Source organism: Excalfactoria chinensis, chromosome 1 (assembly GCF_039878825.1).
Source record: "Excalfactoria chinensis isolate bCotChi1 chromosome 1, bCotChi1.hap2, whole genome shotgun sequence".
Classification (NCBI taxonomy): Eukaryota; Metazoa; Chordata; class Aves; order Galliformes; family Phasianidae; genus Excalfactoria; species Excalfactoria chinensis.
In genome coordinates, this window is record NC_092825.1 from 115,908,164 (window position 1) to 115,928,984 (window position 20,821).

At 38.7% G+C, this 20,821-nt stretch overlaps 1 protein-coding gene across 4 annotated transcripts in view; it reads right to left on the reverse strand.

Annotated features, from left to right (window-relative positions):
• Positions 1 to 13,178: 13,178 nt before the first annotated feature.
• The window catches only part of GLRA2 (glycine receptor alpha 2), a 122,726-nt gene continuing 115,083 nt past the window's right edge, over positions 13,179 to 20,821 (reverse strand). For all 4 annotated transcript variants that reach the window (XM_072353977.1, XM_072353995.1, XM_072354003.1 and 1 more), the window contains one exon: positions 13,179 to 14,721. In XM_072353977.1, coding sequence (XP_072210078.1) covers positions 14,443 to 14,721 — 279 coding nt within the window. In that variant the 3' untranslated portion in view covers positions 13,179 to 14,442. The remainder of the gene's footprint in view (positions 14,722 to 20,821) is intronic.

A 20,821-nucleotide genomic window follows, 5' to 3' on the forward strand; every position in this document is an offset into this window, starting at 1 on the left:
AGTCAGCCTCTGCAGTATAATTAAATTCACTAACTAGATCAAGAGGATGTTATAAGGGTGATAATTCGATCACTCAGAAGCTAGAAAATATCAGCATTTATGTTTTATCTGTGATCCAAAGCATGTGTTATGCAAGTCTCCTACTACTTTCTTTCAAATATATTTTAAGATCCCCTTCATAAAACAAAGTCTAGATCCAAAAGCAGGGCTTGAAGGCTAGGTGTGGGGTTGGAATCCTCTTTGTGACCATCCTAGCTTATAAGGAGCTTATAAGGATACGTATGATTAGTGAGAAGTTGCTCAAACCTGTGAGTTCACAGTGCTGGAAACACTGTAATACCTGAATGTAAAGCCAATTCTCTGCTGCTGCACTTTTTTTTTTTTTTTTTTTTTTTTTTTTTTTTTTCTGTAGGACTGGTCTATCTTGTTAAAGAAATCAGCTCCTGCCTTGTGATTTCTTTATTAATGGACCCTCACTGGAAATTTTCCCTCTGCCTTTGTCATGGAGTTATCTAGATCAATCTGTTTCTGTGACAGGGGGCACCTGGCCTTTAGGCCACCCTGGTCGAAAAATGGGAAGGGAAAAGGGGAAGGGTAGGGAGATGGGAGCTGGACCCAAAAACAGAACAGTGGCAATGATCTGAGGAGGAAAGTTATTTTTACTAAATATGATATCATAATGCAGGATTGAGGCTAATATAATTGAGGCTAATAAATCAAATAAAATGATAGAAAGAGTGTCTGAAACCACAAACCTTACTATGAATTGAAGGTGCATGGTTGGGGAGCACACCCATGCACTGCCAGGCAGTGAGAGAGAGAGAAAGAGATCCTGTGACTTCCTTCCATGGCTTGTCTTCCTCTCTGAATGTGAAGTCTTCTGGGACATGTAATCCTTTTTTCTCTTTTGAGAAGTATCTGGAAAGTTTTCTGTGAAAATGCTACCCTGATGAAGTTGTCAGCCCATGGAACTGTAGTATTAACTCTTTAATTCCCTATGCTTTACATGATGTTATGATGTGGTATAACGATAACAAAATTATAAAACCATGAAGGCCTTTATGCACGCTGGTACCCTCCATTGCAAGTGGACTTCACAGCCATCATTTACCACTGGGATTTTGGGAAATTTTGTTGCTGCCTAACAAAAGGATAGGGATGAGGAGAGAACACTCCATGGTGCGCAGAGCCTGGGGTCTGGGCTTGCCCAGTGTGGAAACCGTAGAAAGGCATCCACCATGATACCAAGACAGTGGCTTTGGGCATGGTGTTCAGAAGAAAATAATTGCAGATTACTACTGCTGAATCCACAAAGGTTATTGTCTATACAGCAGCCAAAGATGTAATTGTCACATATGTTGCCATAGCAAGCTTAACCTCACTAATTCAATTATAGCAGCAAGCTCAAGCAATTCAATGACACTACAGAGCTCAATCTCAGAAGCAACGACAGTGAAATCATAACCAAGGAGCCTTCATCTCCATGCAGTTACCTGGGTAGCCAAGGTCTCAGATGACTCAGGCACCTTGAAGATGTCATGTGCATTATCATCATACCTGTCATCAAAAGTGTAGCTAGCTCATTTGTGTGCTACAGTCTGTTCCTTGAATTTTGTTACAGAAAGAAGAGAAAGAAGTAGCAGCATGCTTTAAGAGTATAGCGTATCTATTTGTCTGTCTCTGACCACATCATAGTCACAAATTAAATGTGAGCATTGATAATCAATTAGACAAATTGTGATTTAATTTCCTCAGGCACAGCTGTGCCCTATCTTAGTAAGATACAACTGTGTGAAAAACATGAGGATTCCATATTATTACTTTATCAATATCGCTAGAGCTAACCAGAATGAAGTTATTCTCTCTGAATTTAAAAAAATAAAGAAAATAAAATAATAAAATAATTTAAAAAAAAAAAAAAAAAAAAAGTTAAAAATATTCACTTACAAGTAGAAAAAGTCCGAACCCATGAAAACTCAATATTGCTCTGGAGAGAAAATGTCCTGTATTTTTTTAAATAAAATTCATCTGAGTATCCTGCTCCTAGACAGCAGGAGTACAAAGTAAGAGTGTTTTTTCATTTCAGAAAATAGAGGCAGACCACTGAATTACTCAGACTCATTCAGCTCTTCAGCATTCATTAAGCTACAAATGTTGAGGTTCAGAGAACTCAGCAGTCACCTTGTAGTCTAGGATGTATAATTGCTCTATCCAATTTTATTTGCCCTGCTTAATGCAGTATGTCAATTCATGACATATTGATTCAACTTATGGAAGTAATTTTTTTTCCAGTTCATTTAAATTATAGTTTAGACTGAACATGCTTGAAGATGTCTATAAATTATGTCGGCTTTCAGTGAGACTACGTTCAAAAATACAATTCAAATAAAAAGTGCTAACCAATTTTGTTTAATTATTGATTTAAGCCTACCCTGTTTCTGGAAAATGTAATTACCAAAGTTGAATTTGGCCAGATCCACAGATGATTATATGGATTCAAGTATTAATAGAAGGAACTGTCTCTCCTAGATCAATGATGGAAATGTATTCTTCAGTAGTGGCTGCAAAGAAGAAGTCCAGTAGTGATTCAGAGTATTTGTCCTTCTAACCATCCCCCAAAGGACAGAAAGCATTACTTACTTTCTGAACCCGTTCCAACATGGTATCTCATTGAAACATTGACTGGAGTGATGCTCTTTGAGTGAAGAAGGATCAATTTGGATTTTAAACTGAAATGAATGTCTGCATAAGCTTTTGCTTATAAATACATTTAATACCTTCTAAACTTCACTATTGTCATATTTTCCTGTTCATGCCAACAAGAAATGGAATAGGAAAGGAGGGGTCTTCTAAGGAGGCTTTCACAGTACGGTCACTCCTGGAAGCTCCACCAGACTCAAACTTGTGAAGCAGAGGATGAAGTCCCAGACACTGACAACAGAAAGTGAGATTAACAGTTTAAACTGTGATTATTTGAATTATTATTGCTTGTTGCCCTAGAAGGAGGTGACTTCTGAGAACACCTGAGGACTCAGGTTTTTGACAAAATTGCTCAAATTGCTGTTGAATTTCCTATCAGACGACTTTACCACACCATCAGGCTAAAAAGTTGTAAACCGAAAGTTTCTACTGCGACATTTTTGTGTTACTAAAACACAAATTCATTTGTCTTTAATGAAAACTGAAGTGCTCCTGAAGGTTAAATTTATTACTTCTAAAAGATTTCATCACTGATCAAATAAAAATCTTTTGCTGATACATTCTTGAAGGACAGCATTAAATTTGTAGGAAGATTTGAAAAATTATGTTCAGCATTCTGAAATGGTTTCAGGATAACCTCAAACTCACGTTTTTGAATTATTGTAGAAATCACTGTTGTAGTCTTTGCTTTCATTACAAATCTTCAGCCTTCTTTCACTCTAACATGAACATTGGGGGCTCTGAAAGACTTTCCCAAGTGACTCAGGTGTGTTAGAATCAACCCTTCCATTAGTAGCTGTTTGTTAGTTTTTCACTGTTTTGCATTGCTGAGCTATTAGTGAGTTCAGAGTGACTCAGGACAGGTGAGGAACTCAACTGTCCTCTTTGGGCTTGTCTTGCTCAGCCCTTACTAGACTCTGCAGTGGGCAGATCAGGAGTCTTTGGACAAGGATTTGAAGGTTGGGAAGGAGAATTAGAATGGAAGCAAATGTCAAAGCATGGGGATTATTTGCTGATAAAAGAAGGCCCGTATTGATTCAGAACTGTTCAACAAAAGCAGCACTCCTTGCAAAACCAAGAGGCTGAGATCTGTGTGTTTTCAGGGCTTCATATTTGAGGTCTTTCACTTTGAAAACCGTAACACTGCAAAATAGATTTCTGTGAAGAACTGAGATGAAGCTGATGTGATTTCTGTGGGGATTTCCCAGCAGTGAAAGAAAACCCATGGTACTATGCTGCAGGTCCCAGGTCAGGGAAGAGGTCTCAGCTGGCCAGAAACTCGGGTTATGTCCCGCTGTGCCCTCAGCCAAGAAGAAACAGCTTGCAGCCCATGTGGCACTCTGGGGTGAACAGTACACACAGCATTAACATCCATCAGGACCCAATGACCTGTCAGTGCGGGTTTGGCAGCACCGCCTGAAACACCCCAGCATCTGCTGGGAGCATGTAGGGACAGCTCATCACTACACTTTCTCTTTTTCTGTTGTTTTCCTGTTAAGGTGAATTCTAAAGTCCCTTAAAAGTTTCCCACTGCAGAGTCACAAGGTGCAACCCACTGTGTACTCAGGGGCTTCACACCCTTGGGAAAAAGCCAGGAATTGCTCTCTGGGAGAAAAGGGATTTGGAGTTACAAAACAATGACTGGGAGAAATTCCAGGTAAAAGAGTTGATTTGACTATAATATGTAAGGCTGAGATTTACAAAAGCACTTAATAATTTGAGTGCCTCACTTCTTGTGAGAAATCTTTGAGGCCTTATGTTCAGAGAATAAGTGCTTGGCATTTCCTGAAAATTATGTCTCCGTTAACATATTTCAAGTGGTGCATGAAGAAGGGGAGCTATTAAAAATCACTAGGCCAAGATGTTCTTCACCAACTTAAAATGGTCAGACAAAACATATTGTCACGCTGAGACACAGCTCTTCTTCAAGGATTTTGAACATTTTTTCTCTTTCTCTAAAAGAGAGATTAAATAACGATGTATCTGAAATCTTACACTGCACTTCAGTTGTGTCATGAAAGATGGAATTCCTATTTGATATTAATGGAGCAGGTGAAACGTGAAATGATATTTCTTTAATCTTTAATGAAATTTCTGGTTTTAGCATTTAGCTCGTCTGTTCAGTGACACAGAAGAGCTAATAATATCACTGTTTTTGAAGGATTTATTCACTACAGGCAGCCTGATTTTCTGAATCTGTAGGAGGCTGCTTAGGTGCTCCAATGATGCATGAAAATAATAATAAAAAAATCCTGTGTCCTTGAAGCCCAGTGAGTAGAATTGGAAAGGTATAATTAAGAAAGAAAAAATCTTGCAATAAGCCACCACCCTGGAACAGCAACGCAGTAGTTCAGGAAATAACAGTTCTCCAGGAATTAACAGGAGCAATGGCTTCTCAAGGAGCTCTATAACTTGGATAAACACCTATACATTCAACAATAAAATGGTGAAGGGTGCTCTCTGTAGCATACTGTTTCTTTGCTGAACTACATCACTGATTTGAAATTGAACAGTTGTTTCTGTAAAGCACCATAAAATGAGAAAGGTTACTATTAAAGCCTCAAAATATGGCAGGAGGAACTAAACTTATCTCATGAGAGTCAGGACAGATAGGCGAGAAAATACTGTGCACCACCAAAAGTTTTCTTTCAGTTTGTTTGTTGATGCCTGCCTCTTTACTGCATCTCCAGGTCCTGGTTGTTCTTCCATTAAGAAAAGCCAGTTAGCTGAAGAGCAAGATGGTGAAGTAGAAGCAAGAGAACATCCTCTGGTCATACAGGAAGCTCTCATGGCTACACAACCTGAATCTTCACCATGAACAGCTTTGAGGAGAGAGAGAACAACCGGGGCAGAGAAATATGGACACAACCTCCCATGAGTTCAGCAAATGCCTCTACAGACTCTTTTAAAGCTCCATATTCTCTGATATACACCCAATGCCAATGTTCCTTCTCCAGTGCAGCCCCTTCAGGACCAAGTAGGTTGTATGACCTCTTGAAGTTATCCCCTACTTTGATTTTCTATGGTCATAATCCAATCATAATCCAAATTTTGGTTGGTTGGTTTTGCTTTGGTTTTGGTTTCTTTGTGGAGGGAAAAGAAGGCTGACCTTCTTAAAACAGAGAAACATTGCAGAGTTATCCAACATATGAAATTATACTTCCAAAAGTCAGAGATGTTCTCCAGTACTTGTTAAAGCTAGCCAGAAATGGAGCTAATATAAACCTTGGCCATTCTCCCAGCTGAGTGTCCTAATAATAGAAATGCCCCTCTGACTGAATAGCTGATACTGGGGTTCTGCCAAGTGATTTCCATTAAAAAGAGCCATTGGTGACAGATGTCCAGTACAATATCATTGGTGGAGTCCTGCTTGTCATTCTTAGTGCACCTCTGGCATGAGCAAAAGGAGGTCCATTTTCCATGTCCTGTTTTCAGTTCTCTTTCTGTAATTAGCACTTTCCTGGTGTCTCTGCTCTTCATGAGGTCTCTCAAAAGCCTGCTTCTCTTTACTTTCCTTTTATACTATGTCTGTGCACAAACACTAAAAACAAATTTGCCCTCTTACCCTTGCAGCAGCTCATAGGAAGCCTTCCAAGCCTATGTGACTGAGATGGGGAGCAGTGCTGTGTGCAGCCCAATGCTAGTGGGTAAGTTTTTTTCTGTCTCTATTATTTTGAATGGTTTCTTCTTCAATCTAAGCAGGAGGAGGAATTGCCAGTGAAACTGAAGGCATCTAGTAAACCTATCAGGTTGCAGTGGCTAGGGATGAGAGATATGCACAAAGTGGCCACAAAAGCCACTCTTGCTTGGTCATATGGCCATTTAGCTACTGTTAGAAAACACCACTGTAAACACAAAAGAGCCAGAAACTTATAAAAAGTGTTTGGCACAAGCTATGATAACAGTATTCAAACAGCTGTAATCTATCTCATCTTGAACTACTCCAAGGACCAACACTGTTCACAGCTTAAACTAGATACTCTTGGATCTGTGCGTTTCTGCAAGGCAACACTTCTTGTTTTTCATAGGTAACCTGGGAAGTTGGGTGGCTTTTCCAGTCATTGGTGCCATAGAAAACTCCTTGGCCATGTCTGGGGTTTTTGGAACCTGTCTGTGCCATTGTGTCTCCTTTGCCAGCAAAAGGTGCAGGGAAAGGCCGAAGAGCTCGTCATTCATATTTTCCTTTCTGTTTTATAAATATCAGCTCAGATTTTAATTTGCAGAAGAGATGTACCTCAATAGTATTCCCAACCACATTTTTTGCCAGACTCTTCTGATGTGACCCAAAAACCTTATCAGAGAGCTCTGGACAGAATGTCTGCTCAGCACAACTCACCACAGATACATCTGAGTGCTGCATTTGCAGGATACCAGATCCACACTTCAGCTATTTTGGATGGCATATGTATTTAATCCATGGCAGTATATTAGCAGATCAGACTTAGATTAATCAGGTTGAAGGTAACTTTTGGATCTTTTCCACAATTAGGTCAGAGATAAATATGGTAGATTGTTATGCACCACAACACAGGCAAGCACTGGGCAGCAGGTGAAATTTTCAGGGACATCAGCCAAAGAGATGATACTGTGATGAGATTAAGGGAAGCAAAGTCAGTAGTGTCTGTGAGTATCTGCATGTGTGTGCACTAATGCGATTTGAGCTTTTCAACTTAAATAAACCATTAATTAACATGGATTTTTTTTTTCTCTGCTGTTAAAGCAGTGGATATGCAAATGTGCTATATACTAAAATATCCTTTTCTATTTCCTTAGTGTTGTAAAATAGGTTCTGCCCACTGATACTGATAGAGAAAGCTGGAGCTAGAATAGCAACACAGCTGTTCAAAACCAAGGGGAAGTCCTTAGTTTTGAGACTCAGTAATGCTTGAAATACAGTCAGCAAGTGTAAGTGCCTTTAAAATACATTTAGTATGTCCAGTGTAAAATGTGACAGTGGATATTTGTGGGACAATTTTCTGCAGATTAAAAATTGAGCTAAGGGTAATAAATCAAAGGAAATATTTAAAAGCTCTCCAACCTCTACCAGTGTCCCTTGAAAAAGGGTTCGAAAGTACTATTCTACACACAGATTCTGATGAGAGAAAAGTTTGATTAAAATATTAAAATGTATTTAGGAAATTTTTCATTTTTGTGCTCACTTACTGCACTTACAACACCAGGAGGGCAAGTGGTAAAGCCTCCATTGCAGTAATTCAAAGAAAAAAATTCACTGGACTCCAAAGTGAAAAGCAAGTGTGCTGTAACAGTGGAAAGCTGAGATTCTGCTGAGATCTTGCCCACAATGAAGCTTTCTAAAGGATTCTTCACCTTCAAACTGCAATGGTTAGGATTACATCAGTATAAAAGTCAGTACAGCACAAAAGTTTTTACTTGAGTTGCAATAAGAAGCAAACAAACAAACAAAACAAGAAAGAAATGTACATATATACTCACACATATATATGTTTTTCGCTTTGCTCCTTTCATGGGTTAGTAAAAAATTCTGATATTCTTCCAAGCAGGGAACATGCTTTCAGGGTCCTGTAGCATTTCAAGGGATACACATGAAAGGGGAACTCAACTTTCCTGTGACAGGTAGCTCTTCTAGATAATAGCTTTTTTAAGCTAATGCCTTGGTAATAGCCCTTCTCCTCAACCACCCTCTGATGAGAATCATTGGCAAGTACACTTAGGTCCCACACTTCTCCCACTAGCTTATTACAGGAAAAATATACTCACTCTCCTTTTTCAAAGGTTAACTAGCTCATCACAGATATTTATCAATTCTGTTCTTTTTGTCACCCCCAAAACAAAACAAAACAAAACAAAACAAAACAAAACAAAACAAAACAAAACAAAACAAAACAAAAAAAGCAGTCCATGTCTGTCCTTCATATTTCAAGCAATGGTCGAGAGGACAACTTTCTCCACACAGTGGCAGTCTTCTTACACACTCTCAAGCTTCTTCATACCATTTCTGGCTGCCAATGCAGAGAGAGGAGGTAGTAGCGTTTCCAGTGCGAAACAAATGTTTAGTACTTTCACTTTCTCAGTGGAAAATGCTTGCTAAAGACTCTCTCTGGCTCTGCATGCAACATTCTTATTTGGAGCTTGTGTCCTATCAGGCATTTTGCAGTAGGATCTTCATTTTTATTAGCAGGACTATACCCAGAAGACAGGAGTGAAAATATTCTGTATAGAATCTTCTTTGATGAGTTTTCCTCCTTCCCATTTGTCTTATCTGGAGGGGGTTCTGCTCCTGGCCCCACCATTGCTTTGCTTTTGAGTATTTCCTGGCCACTTCTCATCCCTAAGAGTGGCCTTTCTCCCATTCCCCTTGACAGGTCTTGCTCAGGGGTGCTATGCTGAGTTGATGTGTGCATTGACTGGCTCTTTCCTGAGCCAGCTCATTGACAGCACTCTGGAGCTCCCCACGGAACATCTGGAGGTGGGATAGGATGAGTGTACTGGTAAAGTTATCTCTGAGCAGTCACTCATAGCACACTTAAATTCAGAGTATGCTGCAAGCCACAGGGGCCTTCTGAGTGGCATGTTCTAAGTTTGGTCCTCAGGAGCTCCAGGAAAATCACCCTTGTACATGTGACCCTCGTTTCACACCAAACATTGGTGGTGCATCCTCTCTTCTCTGCTCTCACTGCCCCACTCTGGAGCCATGTTGTTCTGTGCGATGACCACTGAAGTTGTTTTTTCAAGGGTATATCCAGATTGCTTTGGATTGCTCTATCTCAGGGGCCATGTAAGGCAGACAAAGGGCACTTGAAGCTCAAAGAAGGGAATTTCCCTGGACCAAAAGTGCAAAGATGGCATTGATTCTGTTACAGTGTTGTCAAGATTAGCATTCTGAGTCACCTGAGGGAAAATGAATTCATTTTTCCTGAATCCATTTAAATTCATTTGCCAAAGAAAAGGCAAAGCAGAAAGTTGTGGAACTTTAACCCTTCTGTCAATGCACTGTCGCTAAGAGCTACTAAGGAATATATTCCCCCTCTGAGCCCTAAGAGGCTTTTCACAGACAGCTGAAAGAGGAGCTATGGCTCCAGCTGCCACCATCCTAGCACTTTGCTAAAAGTCAGATTCAGATCTTTTAGTTAGCTGAAAAAGCTGTGGTTTTGAATCAGTTATATAGCTGTTCAGATGACGAAAGAGCATTTTATATCATTTATATCAGTAAAAACATGGTGTTTAGCACAAGTAAAACATTGTCAGGAACCCCAGAATTCACTTCTTTTTCATTAATAATGCCTCACAGGCTTTCTCCGTAGCAAGAATATTAATTGAGCACTTTTGTTTCAGTGGGAACTCACGGAAATGAATGTATGCTTTTCACGAAGTCAGTTTTCTTAATTATTATCTGAGATGCTTGTTTTGACTCAAATTTCTGTTCTTCCTTAGAGGATACTGAAGAGAGCTAATCCGCTCTGAATATTTTCCCTCTCAGATTATTTCTGCTGCCAAGCATTGGAAACTTATCCTTCACTGGGGACCGATCTGGAAGCTGGTGAAGTCAATGAAGCACTTTCTTAATTTTTTTTTGTTCCTTCAGATTTCGGGGAGCACTGCACTGGAATTAGAAGCAAATTGGCTATATAAATTTGTCTGGAACTGGTGAAACTGCACTTGTTCTGCAGCTTAGCCCTAAGTGTGATGGCATTTCACATTTTCCATGCAAAAGTAGGAGAAGTATCTTCAAATTGTATAAATATCTTCCTTTTCTCTTCCTGTCAAGACAGAGGAGATTAATTTTTAAAGTAAAATCTGTAGGGGGCATTTATGGAGAAAGCGTGACTGCGCAGATTACTCTTCTAGGCAGGAGTTCCTTCAGGCAGCCTTGGTTTTGGCTTTCCAGTTCTCAAAAAACTTTAAGACGTGGACTTCCACATTGAAAAGCATTAGATTAAATTACTTTGAAAGCCTGGAAGAAACAGTTATTTTTTTAGATATCGGTTTATGGATAATAAAAATGAGTAGATTCATTAAAATATTTCCATGCTACTTTGGGCAATGCCGATCTCAACCCATATCTTTTGTTTCTTTGTACCTTGCTGTTTTCTAATTTTAAAGAATAAGGATTAGAAAGCTCTGCATATTCTCTTTTTGTCCACACATTAAATTTATTTCTCTCTTTATTTAGAATTGTATTTCTATACATGGAAATATCAATATTGTGCTGAGTCAGATCTTTTGAATATATTCATGAATTATAGAATCGTAGAATCATTTCAGTTGGAAGGACCCCTTTAAGGTCACCTAGTCCAACCCCCTGCAATTAACAGGCACACCTACAGCTACATCTGGGTGCTCATAGCCCAGCCAGCCTGGCCATGAGTGTCTCCAGGGATGGGGCACCTACCACATCTCTGGGCAACCTGTGCCTGTGCTTCACTAATCTTATAATAAAAAAAACTTCTTCTTTATATCCAAAATAGACCTTCCCTCTTTTAGTTTGAAACCCTTTCCCCTTGTCCTAACACCACAGTCTCTGCTAAAGAATCTGTCCCCTTCTTTCTTATAGCCTCCAATTAGATACTAAAAGGAAATGTGACTTCAAGTGATGCAGAACCCTGTTGCTGATATTAGGATACCACTTCAGCACAGTGAGAGTCCTTTGCAGGAAACACCAGTGTCTGCAATCTCACAGATTACTTCCACATTCCTCCAGAATGTTTTCAGTAACATCACTTATTTAAGGCTATAAGTTTTGGCTTCTGCCTCACCTTTGCTCAGCAGCTCCTGGGCCACCAACGTCAATAACAGGTTTGAACAAAGATGAAGGGTGCTAGCAGTTTAGCCTGCAGTAGCTAAATATAATTTTCCCATCAATTCCTTCCTATTGCCTATTTCCTACTGCATCTCATGCTGGGGAAGAAGTGAAGCAGGGCAAGAAAGTCACAGTACCTGTGGAGGAGTGGGGTTGGCCTTTACTCTTCACTTCTGCAGCAAGAGAAAAAATTCTGTCCCCAGAGGCATCATGTATCCCGGGATTTCCCCCCCAACAGTTAAAAATTGTCAGTAACTCATGTGACACTCTAAAAGCTTTTATTGCTATAACACCTATGACCTATGATTCAGAGCATCATAAGTGGTGGCTCTGTATCCTGAAAAAATATGGAGAAAAAGTACAGAGAAACAAAAAGAAATGTCTCATATTGCACATTTTTGACACTTTGACTCCTATGGCAATGAGATTTTTCTTAAAGATTCTTTTTATTGATTTGGCTTTATCATAGTGCATGACAGCATCTATCCAGTGAGAGATGACTTAACCTTTCTCCTCAAGTACTGAACCGATCAGGTCCAACCAGTCACAACAGGATCCCAAAGACCTGACCTGATGCTACACTCCTGAGGACCTGCTTTAAAGACATGTTTTCTTGATAAACTAGAAGTCATTCTAATAGTTTTACAGCTCAATGTGAGTAGTTTAAATGCCCCAGGGTTTCATTTCATCTTACTAGCTAGAATTTTGTCCTGCAGCTTTGTCAATACATCTGTATACTCTTCAGAATTAATCCTGGATCTCCTTCCTTCCATCTTACTGTATTTCCTACTTCACAGAGTCTGTTTTGGACTTATTTTCTAAGTCATTCTTTTTCCTCTTACATTAGTGTCTTGAAATGGAACTACTCCACTATTTTAATCTACTACTTCTCTGAGTGAGAGATGACTGCTTTCTTTAGTCCTTACTTCTCTGGTAAATCTACTGAGCATTCGTTTAGGAAAGCTGTGTCCTTCTGCAAGGCGGCCTAACATTGTTAGTTGACTTTTTATCTGAAGGCAGTTTCTCAGCCAGTTTACATCTTCCTGGTGCCAGTCACAGTCTTAGAAGGAAGGTTCTCAAATACCCTCTGGGTGAGATGGTTCACAGAGCCATTGCACAACATGCCTAGAAATCTTCTGTATCATGATGTTATCAGTGTTATCAGCACACCTCAAATTTGATCATCAGAATGTATTTTAACAAACTGTTTAGTTGATTCTTATAGGCATGTGCTGCATCGGGATCCACAGTCTCAAAGATATGAAGCAGGCTATTGCAATTCAGTCACAAATATAAGTGACGGGAGTGTTCACAGACATGAGGAGGATAAGGGTAACGTATTCAACTTTGGCTTTCTGCCATAAATTTACATAACTGCTTGGGAATTAGCCTGCCAAGACCTCTAGATTCCCTCCCTGGTCATGGTGCAGCTGGTGTAAGCTAATCAGATTGGGCTCAGCCTTGCGCAACTTGTGGAATATGTCATGTTCTAGCTGTGCTCTTGAGACATTCATCATCATAATCCCAGGGACAACAACACCTCTTTTACTGCAGGACTGATATAAAATTAGGCACACTAGACCAGATTGGCAGAAGGTTGCTTTTGACCATCTTATTCTTGACAGAGCAGTGGAACAGTGGAAGAGCTGGGCCCTGATGGGAACAACTCTACAGCAATTGAAGAAAAAGGCATAGGAAATGATAGTAGCACATTTAGCTTTATTGGAATTGAACAAATACCTTTTTTTCTTCTTTTTTTTTCTTAATAAATCCATTTACAGCAAGTGTAAAATTGTAATGTTTGATTCATTTTATGTTACAGGTTGTCTTCATCTGTGTAAGCAAAAATACCATCTTTTTTTTTTTTTTTTTTCTTTCTTTCTTTTTTTTTTTTTTTTTTTTTAAGTTTTATTTTCTACTTTAAAACATGTAGCAAGGATTTGAATAATGCAGATCTGGCACCAAAAGGTAACAGGTTCTGAAAATCACAGTACAGTTTTAAAATTCTTAGGTTAGTCATGATATTTAAAATGATAGCCACTTTGAGTAAAGATATAAATTAGAAGTCTGTAAACAAGTTGTGTTTACCTATAGAGCTATTGATCGCAGCTACAATGAGAGCAATAATAGAAACTCAATGCTAAACTGAGCTACACCTTTGAGGAACCAAGTTCTTACTACGTAGTGTGATACAGGGTAGCACAATAGGTAAAATACAATTTGGCACCTCAAGTTGCATGTAAAAACAGCAGAAATAAAATGAAGTAAGTGCACTGTCTTCCAACAAAAATAAACTGGGCAGTTTCACTGGTTTTGGAGTGTCAGCTATCAAATAAATCACACAACACACAAGTTCAACCCCAAAATTACAATTCTAGTAAAGCAAGATAATATTAAAATGCACACCCACAAGGATAGTAAAGTATAAATCTGTTTTTGTTTTTCCTCTCCTTTGTCCGTAGAAATAATTTACAACCCACAAAAGGACTCCTTGGTGAAACCACTAACTACAGACATGGTCATGGAATGTAGCTCAGTAGACTTGTTTCAAATAGAAAGGCAACATTATCCTGAAAAAGTTTGGTCCTCTTATAACTCACTGTACTGTAGCCACCACAGTCTCTTGGTAGATGTTTTAGGAGCATTATTTGTTTTCTGATTCTCTTTTGTTTCAAACAATAATATCTTGGTGATCAAGTTGAGTAAAATTTGGCCCCTTTTACAGATGTCTGGTCAGTGCTGAATCTGGAAGAACACTGAGAGTACATCAGGGGAACCCTTATTGACTGGTCTCAGGCATATTGTCTCATGCAATCACTTTTCCTTCTGTAATTTTCCTTTTTCGTTTTCTCTTCAGAGTCCTGAGGGGAGAAAGAAACCCTTTATACAAATAACAGAGAGACATTTCACTGTTTATTTACATGTGGATCACTTTGGCTGACAAGTCCTGGTAAACCAGTTTCCTACTTCTTATGAATGTCCTCATGCCGTATAATTTTGTATGTAATCCAGTAAAAGATGTTGAAAATGAGGAAGGCGAGTGGGAATGCAGCACGGGATATTGTATCAATCCTTTTTGCACGGTCAACAAACTTCTTTTTGATGGAGTCTGAATCCTTTGGTGGTGCTGGAGGTGGGTTCGGTGGAGTAGCCTTTACTGCTGTGCCGTCTTTGACTTGGAGACAGTGACCCATGCCGTAGCCACTAAAATTGAATCGACTGTCACGAGCGACCTCATCTTCCTGGGAGAGAAGGAAGACAAATGAGAGACACAGTCACCTACATATTGAGTGTGCTGTACACTTGAATAGTTGAGACGCACCCCTCCAAAGCACCTAAGTAAACCAGCTGATTAAGTTATAGTACAAAATCCAGATTTAAAAGACAAGTAATTAAAACTCAAGCAATAAGACTAGGAAATAAGGTGACTGCCAATGTTTGTGAACCTGAGCTTTTCTCTATGACCAAGGCAACCAAACCAAATAATAGCAGGTTGCATGCCAGCTGCCCTGTAAGTAAGAGATCTGACATCACAGATTTCTCATTTCCTTGGACTTGCTACAGCAAGCAGACCTAGTTATGCTGGCATCAGATTATCTGCCTCTGGTAGGGTTAACTTGAGCAGCCTGGGCATCCAGGAGCAAAAGCTCATGGAAGAGAATGTCCTTAGCCCAGTCTAACTGCATCCCTGCACCTTCATCTCAGATGTACAAAACAAGGGTTGATCATATCATTCCCCATGCTCATAGAAACACTCTGAGAATCAGTACAGTGAAGGACATTGAATGCTTGGATTTAGTAGTAACAGAAAGTTAGGTGCAATATTGCAAACTAACATAGCTCCATCTTGCAGAATTTCTTTCCCTTGTCTAAGTAGGTAATAATTGGTTTAAGAAAGATGAGTATCTACCACTTAACTTCATCATCATGGCTCTGTGATGAAAAGTCTGAGGCTACTTATGCTGGTAAAATCTCACAGCCACTTCTGTCTGATAACACAGTAATATAAGCATTAACAGTCACTGGAAACTCTCCATAAAGGAAACAAAACCAGTTTTATTCTTTTTTATTCTGGCAGTGATGAAATGTAGATCCAGCAACATGCCCTAAACACTTTCCCCTTGACTGACAAATACTTCAGTGTTGAATTTAAATGACCTCTTCTTGGGATCACAAGCAAATCACTCACTCAGGGAATACTCTCTAATATTTCTCTCTAACCCACAGCCTTCTGATCTTAACAGAGAATAAGGACTGCAAGAAAAAACAACAGAGGTGTAAGATACTGAATAAAGAGCACATTTGCTGAATTTGGGATAGGGATTGAAAATAATTTACTCCAAACCATGATGTAAATAATTGCTCCTTCATAGCTGCACTGCTTTCAATAATTTCATTTTTCTCTCTCCTTGTCTATAGCACTGGGTTTAGCTATATCATTGGCTTTGCTCTCCTTACCTTGGAGCTAACATGCAAATGAGAATAACCAGAGGTGAGATCCAAAAATATCAAATGAGGAATAGTCACTTTGAGGTGAATTGAGTGCTTGGAAGGAGAATAAGAAATAAACAGTGCTTTCATACCCTTTCATACTTCCAAATATCACCATCATTAAGAAAAAGAAGTTTAGACTTCTCCTATTTCAATATTACCAATATACAGTTTGCAATTTCTCTGTGAAAAACCCCAAATTCTACTTGTCTAGATGCTAATAAATATATAGACTCTTCTAAAGATAAAGCCATTGATACCTAATTTCTGGATAGTCTTATGCAAGACTTCTCATGCATGACTAAACAACACCACGATGTCCTCCAAAAATAAAGGGAGATGCCTCCATTGCACTTTCCCTTTTTACTGAATTTGAAAGAAAAAATGAATGCCCAGAAGACGAAAGGTGATTAAAAAGATAACAGACTTTGAGCAGCTGGGTTACCATATGTACTTCATCCACTTTTTAAAAAATTTTACTTCTGTTACTAGTGAGGGATCCATGGGGGGAATTAAAATGTACTGAACTTCACACAGGACTTGGAAAGCCCAGACTTCCACACTTTGCTGGACCACAGCTATGTTTTGAGGGGCTGAGCAATTCACCTTCAATATTACAGCCCTGTTTTTGAGCTTACATTATTGTAACCCAAGTGAGAAGCCATCTAAGAGTGGGGAAAATTACCTTTAAATTGTATGCTACCAGCACAAAATCTTTAGTAGTAAAGAGCCATCTGTTTCCCAGCAGTATTCAGAGCCTTACATTTCCCCCCACCGGACAGTTGGCCGTACCAGTTCTTTCTCTTAAAACCTAGAGGAAAGTTTCCCCACGCTACCTTTCTATTTAGGACTTTCAGAGATGCCAATTTACATTGCATACAAGAGGTACAGTATTCTTCTGGGATACGAGGAGTATGTGCTCAGCTGCTTTCTCTGCTTGAGCAGATTTCAATTTCCTTCTCCTGATGAAAGTTTGAATTGGCTTGTTACCTGCTCTCCCAATGTGGTGGTGTTTGCTGGTTGCAAAAAGCGTGCATATCAGTAGCTTTTGTGTTTACCAGAAAAACTCATTACAAAGCCTAAATAACTAATGAAGAGAATAGTACTGAGTTTCTACTCAGCCAAAAGAAAATTGGTACTAGTAACACATAAGACTCCTTACAGGTTTTCTCACTCTGATGTGGACCAGATGGACATTTTTCTCCAAAATATAACTTCTCCACTGAAGCTTAGCACTACACTGTGGTCATTAGCCATGTGGAGATTTTATTTTAGCAATACAAACATGGTTGAAGAGACTATACTTAAGGCACTTCTGTATTACTGCAAAGGTATAATGTGACATTTCAGAGTATCTTCCAGTATTCTGTCATATATAGAAGATTTCGGGGAGGATTTATGGAAATAGGTTACCAAGTTTAGTCTCTTTGACAAAGAGAGCCCTTTATTTCATGTCTTAGTTTATGAGATGAAGAATTTACCTCAGGTACTTTCCCGTAACAGCCTCCTTTCACCTGGAGGCGAGGTGACCTACTGGGTATACTACCTCAGGTACTTTCTAACATGGCTACAGAATCACTCTTCATTCCCAGGGCCATATTCAGTTTCCACAATCTCTCATATCCTACAGTTTCGTCTGCAGACAGTCTTCTGTTTGTATTTTTCACTGGCTTAGTCACTGGTAAACGTAAAAAAACACATTGCAAACATTTCCATCTTTGTTGTCATCAGTTCAAACATACAACTTGCATTCATTTTAAACAAAACAGGATCTTGCTTGCTTTGCTTTCAGGTTATTTGTGTTTTTACAGACTTTGAAACTAAAATTAAAGAGTAGTTAGAAGCCACTGGAATCAGAGTGGCAGAATCCCCTGCCATTAAATTGATTTACTTAATCCTTAAAGGGACGTGAAGTAGTCTTGCATAATACATACCCACAGCTCAATCTGCCCTTGATTAAGACCCGGGGAAAAGAGTCACAAGCTTGGATGAAAAGCAGAAAATAAATAAATAGTACAATGACAGGGTTATTTTACTGTTTTTCTCTCAGATGTTCACATTCCTGAGTATTTTATAATTATCCTCTGAAAAGTTAAGAACATTTCCTGGGAACAGGCCAAATGCTTTCTACAAACACATTTTCAATACCACCTACTTTCCTAAATAGGGTTACGTGTATTTTCTTATGGTGTCATACTGAACATATTTGGATGTTGCCTTTAAACAATTTTCATCAAGTGAGAATCTAGTTTTCCCCATTTTTTTAATTTCCTTTTATAAATTTAATCATTTTATTTGATCTACAATGTGATGGCATTAGATTGTCTTGTCATAGCTTTACGATAGACAACATCTAAATCAGAGGGTTTTATATGGCTTTCTTATTCATCTTCAATATTTATAAATCTTTAATTTCTACTCCATCATGTCCAGAGTGTAATTCATACCAAAAAATTCAGGCCAAAGCAATCAAGAATGGGAAAAATAGTTTAGACAATCAGCCAATTCTCTGCCTTGCATGCACCAATTTCTATATAGTGTTCTTTGTCCAGACCACTTTTAAATACTTATTGTTAACACTGACTCATTTTAACAATGAGGAAAATGAGAGAGAGTCTGGTTTCAAACAGTGTATTTAATTTACTCTCTGATGTGATTTATTCTTTTAATTTTGCTACTCTTTTTCCAACATATGGTGGGCAAACAATTTAAATGACTACCCAGTTTAATTAAGTTTCAAGGGCGTAGGAGATTAATTTTGGGTGTAGGTTAGAAAATATCAGAGAAAATTTCCTTTTGGCATTCATAAGCACAAAGTTAGAAAACCACAATAAATTTAGACTTGAACGCAAAATGGAATCAACAGAAATTAGACAGCAACATAACTTTGGAGACTTCGTTCCTAAATCATCTTTTTGATTTTCTAACGCCTCTCATCTCTCAGCACCTTACAAAAAGAGAACAGTTTTGCAAAGACAGTCCTGCTTACACGAATTCAGTTCTCAGGAGTCAGTGCATATGTGGAGGAAGATAGTCCAACTGAGATGCATGGCTGGGTTTTCAAATCCTTTCTGTTTCCCACAGAAGGCTCTAACAAAACTAAGTTGTCAGGAGACAAGAGGGAAATTTCTTTCATGGATTAATCATTTAAAAAGCAATAACTGAGTTTAGGAATAAAAGATCAGTTTTATAAGGAGGAATTTTCTGGAGGGGTTCTCCTAAGCATCTGCACTAGGGCTAGAAACATGAAAGAGATGTTTAAATAATCTGAGGAAAAGGTTCCCAAGTGAAGGCAGGCTGGAGAAAAAGGCTATTAGGAATGGACAAATCTGAACCAAACAGAAGGATATCTAATACTAAGTGACTACATAACAAAATTGTAGTAGATAAAGTGACAGCTAAAGTGCATTGCAAAAAACCCTATTTAGACACAGATAGTACTATGCTCATAATTGGTTCCTTCTTGGGTGATTGCTGTGGGAATTACCACAGAGGTGACTGAAAACATTAGTCCCCTACTAAGTGGAAGTCGGACAACGAATGAACAAATCAGAAAATCTTTGCCACTTTATCCATTCATGTTGTGACCAGTTTCTAAACATGAGGAGTATTTCTGGCCATCCAAAAACAGGAAAGACACAATAGAATTAGACAAAGTGCCAGGAGGAGCAGCAATAATGATAAAAGACTTTTTATGCATGAGGAGATACAAAGTAGCTGAAATCTCTTCAGCACAGAAAAACTGTGTTTTAGAGATGGAGGATAATCACAAAAGTCATAAAATCATGGTGAAAATTAATAAATGTAGAGAAAATGAATAGGTTGAGGTAATTCTTTTATTTTCTTTCTCTCCTGTATGGGAAATAGGAACAAAATGACACAATGAAGGAGAAAGGGAGAATTTATTTCTCAGAAGGAAGCTATCTTTCATTTACCCGCGTAAATCATTTTGTGAAATGTTTCAGGGGATGAAAACTGGAAAATAGCACAGATTCATTAAATATATGGTAATGTGTGGATATCGAATATGTAACCTTAGTTCATGAAAAATTACATCCTCAATTGCTTATTTTCAGAAAATAGAAAAGACCTACTCAATTTTTTAAAGGAATTTTTAAATACAACTTTTCTAAACATCCATGCCTGGACACTTCTGGAGAAAGGATCCTGAAACAGAAACCATCAATTTTCTCCCTGTATAACATGGTTTAGAATTCAGATCTTCCATCTCTTGGTCATATACTGGTAGCCAGAACTAGTGTTGTAATGTCCAGCATTTCCACTAATTTGTACTACTTTGAGTGTCATTTTTCTTCTCTTCACATGGTTGTGCCTTGAGGCTAACCCTTGCTGATGCAGGAAGAGATGACTCTCATGTACCAAACCTATGTGCTGCAGTTCCTTAGAGGATATCGGGGAAAATAAGGATGGAGCAAGTTCTGCTGGCATTTGGTAGTAAAGATGTCATCAACAGATTTCTCTGGTCTGTTCCTTACTTAACACTGCATGATCTCAGTTCAACTATGCCAGATGCTGTTTCCCCTCCTCCAGGCTACAGAGAAGCAGAAAGTGATGTAAAACTGTCACTTTTTCACCTCAATCCTGCCCAAAAGTACAGATCAAACAGGGCCCAAAATTTTCCCTAAGAACTTTTTTTCCTAAATATTCATCTATGTGTTTCATTAAGAACATGAATGGCCCCTGGCTGATCCTGTGGAGTGATGTTGCCCCATCAGCATTCTGTGTGCTGTAATGGTGGCTATCACAGTGGCAACACTTTTACTATCTCTCTTAATATCTATTTTTCCTGTTCAGCGAGGTTTGTTTTTTTCCCTCATTTGGATACTTATG